This window comes from Pavona decussata, unplaced genomic scaffold (assembly GCF_977016875.1).
Source record: "Pavona decussata unplaced genomic scaffold, jaPavDecu1.1 SCAFFOLD_190, whole genome shotgun sequence".
Lineage (NCBI taxonomy): Eukaryota > Metazoa > Cnidaria > Anthozoa > Scleractinia > Agariciidae > Pavona > Pavona decussata.
The window spans coordinates 2,730,001-2,736,148 of record NW_028145599.1 but is presented as its reverse complement, the minus strand read 5'-3'; the positions used below and the strand labels follow the sequence as shown (position 1 = coordinate 2,736,148).

Here is a 6,148-nt window from a genome sequence, read left to right as displayed (position 1 = left end):
ACGTCGGTATCTCTCAACCAATCACAACTCGGCTACTATAGCCAGAGGTCTCGCGCGCTTGAGTCGTGCGTGTTGCTCACCTTCTGCGTGGGAGACTATGGAAAATACATTCTATATTCATGAAAGCTTGCGAAATGGCTCATCAAGAGAATGCGTTTCCATTATCGTGCAGGAGAGTAGAGATGTGTTTGGAAATCTACCCATCGGGTTTGGAGAAATGAATCTGTTGTGTTCCAAGCTTTTACTTGTATATTCATTATATCGAGCAGAAGAGTGAGCAAAACAGCGTCGTTTCACTGCTAGTAAATCTTAACGAACGTCTAGGTAAGCCGTTTGACCTCGCTTGGTATAAGCGTAATATCACTTACTAGCTATACACTTATTGGTATTGGAGACTGACATAAAAACATTGGGAGTGGAATGGCTATACTCATGGCTCACGGAGTTACGCTAAGGCCTACTATACTTCTATCCCACATAGCTACCTTTAATATCTTCTTTCTCGGCCAATTTTTTGATGATAGTGACTGTGGGGAGCCATTAACACACTCTTGAACTCACCGGCAATTAAATGCCGGTCAAGTTATTTTGAATTTTGCCTCGTTGCGTCTCACAGTTTTTGTTTGCATTCTTCGCAGCAAATTAAAAATATCGCATAGGAAGTCATAACTCAGGAAGCTTATGAAAGTCCACACAAGAAATAACATGATTCCGTGTTGGCGAGAATAGAAGAAAATAAACGGCAACAGTGCATTAATTACGTAACTAGCAAGTTACGTAATCGTCAGTTTACGATTCAACTCGTTTGCCGGGAGGAGACCTAAAATAAACATCATCTACATAGTTGAGTTAACTGTCCCGGGTTAAAACTGCGTAGCGGCTCAAATCAAGTGTAGTGTGTTTACCAAATAATTTCAATTTTAATAGACGAAAAACAGTTTATAGGACAATGAATACAACTTTAAAAACAAGTTATGACATACACATCAGGCTACGTATTATGACGTCAGTCCAATAAAACGAATATACCGAAATCACGTGACTAAACATCTGTGGAAAGGCGATCATAATTTTTGGCAGAGTCCAGGAACCTCTGCAACTTCCACTTTCGGTGAAATTTAAACGCGGCGTTAATTCATCACTTGCGGGAGTCAAACCGAGAGTAGTCAGCAATATGCAACAATTGGTACAGAAAACCACATGGGATGTTCAGAGTAATGCATTTGTCATTGCGCTAGCGTTGTTGGGTAAGTGACAGCTATGTATGAACGATGTGTTCCAATAACAGGGTGAAAACTTAAACCAGCGTTCCGTGCGAATTTTAAAGCCGATCAGAAAAAAACGATCAGCAAGCAATTTTTAAGTAGTAAAGAGTCAACAAACACAACGAAAGATTCTCTTCTAGCAGAATATGCGTCCCGTTATTTTAAGCTGGTGAGATTTAAAACCCTAAACTACAACACAAATGTGCGGAAGAGCCTGAGTTTTGGAACCGCAGGTTCAAAGGAAATCAGTTAGTAAGGTCAAAAGTTGTGATACTAACGTGATATTTATTCCGTTTAATCCGCCAAGTCGAGCTGTATATAAGATTTCTTTGTGACTAAATTCTTTATTCTGCTTTACAGCCTATTTAAATATCCTGTCCGGCTCACGGTTTGCGTGCAAATAATAATGCCACTGCCTATAGTAAAATTTTTCGATTTATCGAGAATAAACTCATACACTTTTCGGAGCTGAGAAGATTTGTTGATAGCCTTTGATATAACGCGTGATTTCGTTTTCGTAATGTAAATTGAAAGTAGCAACGAATGGAAAAAGAAAGCCCATCCTGATATTGTCGATAAAAGTTATTTTTATCCAGAACCTAATTCGATTCAGCTTTTCCATATTGGCCGTTTTAATGAAATAGTTGTAGATGATTGATCGGTATCAGGACCTAGCATTAGAAGTATATAATTTTGTTTGTGCACGGTCCATGCAACAGTCTTATTCATGATATCACTGTGGTGCTGTTTATTTAGCGATAAGCTTCAGTTGATAATAATATTGAACGTCAGCCGTCGTTGTACGAAGACAGCTCTCCGATCTTGGAAAGAAAATCAACAGTGAGCTACACCCAGTATTTTCAAGCGAGAAAATTGCTGATGAGATCAAAGTGACAGAAGCCAAGACACCTCTCATTAAATCATAATGGATTGTCTGTGTGATGCAGCTTATGTGGGCTACACGTCAACACCTTTTTCAGTACATTAATGAACACAAGCAGTCTGCTATTGGGAAACACTTACAGGACATACACAATCAAACGATTTATGATCACCGCGAACAATTTACCATTCTAAAGAAAAGCCGTGGAAAGTTGGATTATCTAATCTACGAAATGCTTTTCATGAAAGACAAGAAACCTAAACTGAACACGCAATCTGACTCTATTAAAGCTAAACTATTTACTTCATATCAAATTGTGATTTTAATCACATGCCGCAACTAAACCTTTCGCACGCTTTTCTCTACGTAACTACCCGCATAATCGCACTTACACAACTTTGAAATCAGGTGACATGGAGTCATTTAAATTGTTTATCGAAAACCTCCGTTATTAGAAGCTTCAGTCGACCATGAAGATGCCAGTTTATCATCAACACTGACTTCTGAGTTAGCACTTCCGCAGATACCTTCTCCGACGTGAAAAGAAACAATGAGATAGAAAGGACTGGAATGTGGAATGGCGTAAATAACATGTACGTGCAACATTGACATACAGTCGACTCCCGATAACTCAAACCTTCAACGGAAATTGAAAAAAGGTTCGAAATATCGGGAGTTGAGAACAAATGACCGGAACTAAAATTAGGAAAAAACGGTGTTTACTGTGTATTTCTTTTCATACAGTAAATACATTTTAATCAAATTTAATAGGTCTTATCACGGTTTTCGACGCCATTTTGACAAGTGGGCAAACAGGCTTGAAATAACAGCGTTTATATGGAAATCCGATGTCAAATAATTTTCATAAAACATCGCTTGTGAAAAATTCATGAATTGGAAAATTTTGGGTACCAGGAAAAGGATTTTAAGAAAAAAATTGGAGGGATGTAGCTGTGCCAGAAAGCGTCCAGTCGTGTTTTGATCTCTCCATACATTTGTCTGAAAAGCTTACCAGCCGTGAACTGCTACTAAAAATAGTTCGCGGGAAAAAATACAGGTATGGAAAGTTCGAAACACAACTGTACACTTTCTGGCACAGCTACATCCCTCCAATTTTTTTCTTAAAATCCTTTTCCTGGGCCTAGTGCCAAAAGTTTCCAATTCATGAATTTTTCACAAGCGATGTTTTATGAAAATTATTTGACATCGGATTTCCATACAAACACTGTTATTTCAAGCCTGTTTGCCTACTCGTCAAAATGGCGTCGAAAACCGCCTATTATGGAGAAGTCGAGTGAAAACGGAACAATATTTCTAAATTATAAATCAGAGCGTATTAGGCCCGGTTCATACGTCGAACTTAACATAAGCCGAACCTTATACCTATTAAGGTCGACCCAAATAATCAAGCTCGGCAGTTTATTCAGACGTCGAACCTAACTGAAGTCGAACTTAATTGAAGCTAATGAGAGGAAATAGATTTTCGCGGTCAGCGGCTGTTGTTTTTACTCGACAAGATTCAAAATGACGGGAAAGATAAATTCTGACATGAAAGAGCTTGTTTGGTAAAATAATGAAGACAGGCCAAACACGGCTCTTGTTGGTCGAGATAGGAAGAACATGACCTTCAAAGCTAATTTGCTCTTACGAGTACGTCTTTCAAAGATCTCCCTTTTCTGTACGAAAGTAGGGAAGGGTCTTTATAGATCTCTCTTAGCGGAGGCTGATTTTCTATCAAGTGCCATTTACTCATCTGAATTGTTTTAGGTTAGGCACAGAAGGGCGATATTCCGTAACAAACGGCAAAATGTTTTTGCGCGTTTTTTGTTTGTTTTCTATAAGGTTATCGAGGTAACCTCTGTAGCGTAATCTCTGTTTGAATAGAGTAATGTTTTCTTCAAATGTTGCCGGTTTTTGAAGATTTTGTTCTGAGAAGTCTTGAGGCTTCGCCTTTGATGTAGTCTGTATTGAAAAGTTCCGATAGGTTTGAAGTGCGTGTGCACATCAGGAATATATTCTTTTTTTTAATCTTTCGCATCTCAGACAAGTATATTTAGTTGTTTCGAAACAAGAAGAACAAGAAGCTGTTTTCAGCTTATACTTGGGCCATATTTGACTGCGTGGTGCGTAAGCCTACGATCTTTTAGCAGTGATAACTTCCAGCATCGCTGACTCCCCAAAATCGATAGAAATAGACGGCGATATACACCCAGGAAAAAAATAGTTCAGGCTCCAGAAGTGATTCATCGTTTTATTGCTACAGCTCTGTTTCGTATATGGTCAGGAGCTGACCACACTCATCACGCAACTTCAACGAATGACCGTAAAGTATATAAAGTAATCAAAAACTGGTGATTTAAAGCAAGCAGCTGGTAGGCGATAAAATACAATTCCACGTGCCGTGAGAGAGTTCACGTGAAATGATACAAACAGTTACGTTACGTTATACAAGAGGTTTTTGGTACGTATCTATTTATATGAGGGCATGGATTTATGAAATCGTTCGAACTGGTGATTTAAAACAAGCGTTTGCTGGGCGATTAATTACTAATGCTCGTGGCGTGATACAATTCACGTGCCATGATACAAACGGTTACTTTACGTTTTTCGAGAGGTTTTGAGTACATATCTATTTCTGTGGGGGTTTAGACTTGGTAATTCATTGCGTTTGTTCAGGCTATTAAGATCTTTTCTACGGAAATAAACTTTTCGTGAAGACATAGGTTACATTTCTTGTTAATGTTATTATCGGGTTTGAACTTTGTGAGTACTTTTCGTTTAATTAGAAATGTTTTGTTTGCGTCTGTTAGGGTCCATATATTGTTCAGATAGTTTCGTTGCATTGCGTCTGTTGGCGTTTCGGAAGAATGTGTTGTGCCAGTCCCACGTACGATTCAGTTGTTGTTACCGTCGTTCGCTTGGAGGCATTTACCATCAAGTGGGCATTCTGCTTTAATTTCTTCCTGCAGTTGCAGCTCGGGTCATGATTTTGGTTTGGGGTTGTTGCTGCATTTGAGAGTATATCTGTTTTTTTATGTGATGCGATGATGGTTTTCATGTTTGGCATGCACGAGTAGCTGAGTTTTAGTGTCTGTCTGTTGAAGACCTTGTTTATTGGGTGGTTCTTGGGGAAGCATTTGTCGACTGACGATGGATGAAAATTTCTGTAGAATTGACAATTTCTAATTCTCCTTTTTAGTATACACTGACATAAACACTCTAATATCAACTTATCCATGTAAGCTCAAATTCTTTTACTCAGATGTATCAACGATATGAAACATGATTTAGCCAAACAAAACTCTGTGAGCAGGCTAGGGCACAAATTAAAGAAGTTTGTTGACAAAACGGTTTCCTTCTTGAACAAATTCAAAAACTGATGACAAAATTGCAAGTACGTTTGCAGACCTTCGCATGATTTGTCGTGTGTGTTGTATTCCTTGGCCCGCCAATTTTTCTGCACGTGCCTTGTTTCGTGTTTCGTAATAAAAATGCTCCGCGCGATAACCCATGAAGGGTCAGGATTTTTCCGGCGGAGGAATCAAACACGAGAATTGTCATCGCAAGACTGAGTGTGACACGATAGCGATTACGTCACCTATTAATTACATCTCTATAAAGTCAAATTGGAAAATTAAGTCTTATTGTAGTCACGCAAGTCAAAGCTAGTCAAAAACTGTCTCTCTTTTCCCCTCTTCCTCAGCGTGCACTTGCATGCGATCGATCGTTCGATTCTACATGACCATTCATCTTCTGTAAAACATTCGCGTTGCTTGCAGTGAGGTCTGCATTCGAATCTTTGGAATTCTTTGAATTTTCTGACCATTCTGCAGCGTCTTGCGAGGGTCCCGAAGAAAGCTGCAAAACGTCACTACACTTTTCTGTTTCGATTTCGCATTCGCGTTTTCGATACCCACCATCTACATCATGCAGAGTTAAATTCATGCGCGTGCTGCTCGTGCGACAAACCTTCCAAAGGTTCACTGTCACCCTCACTAAT

The 6,148-nt window shown here is 39.1% G+C and overlaps 1 protein-coding gene across 2 annotated transcripts in view; it reads left to right on the top strand.

Annotated features, from left to right (window-relative positions):
- The window catches only part of LOC146462360 (galanin receptor type 1-like), a 45,305-nt gene that overhangs the window by 27,082 nt on the left and 12,075 nt on the right, over positions 1-6,148 (top strand). Inside the window, exon 1 of one of the 2 annotated variants that reach the window (XM_085085900.1) lies at positions 1,066-1,247. The exons of the other annotated variant lie outside the window; for it this stretch is intronic. Within the exon in view, the coding sequence (XP_084942026.1) occupies positions 1,175-1,247 (73 nt within the window). The 5' untranslated portion in view covers positions 1,066-1,174. Of the gene's footprint in view, positions 1-1,065; positions 1,248-6,148 lie in introns of those variants that run through there. 2 annotated transcript variants of the gene reach the window in all.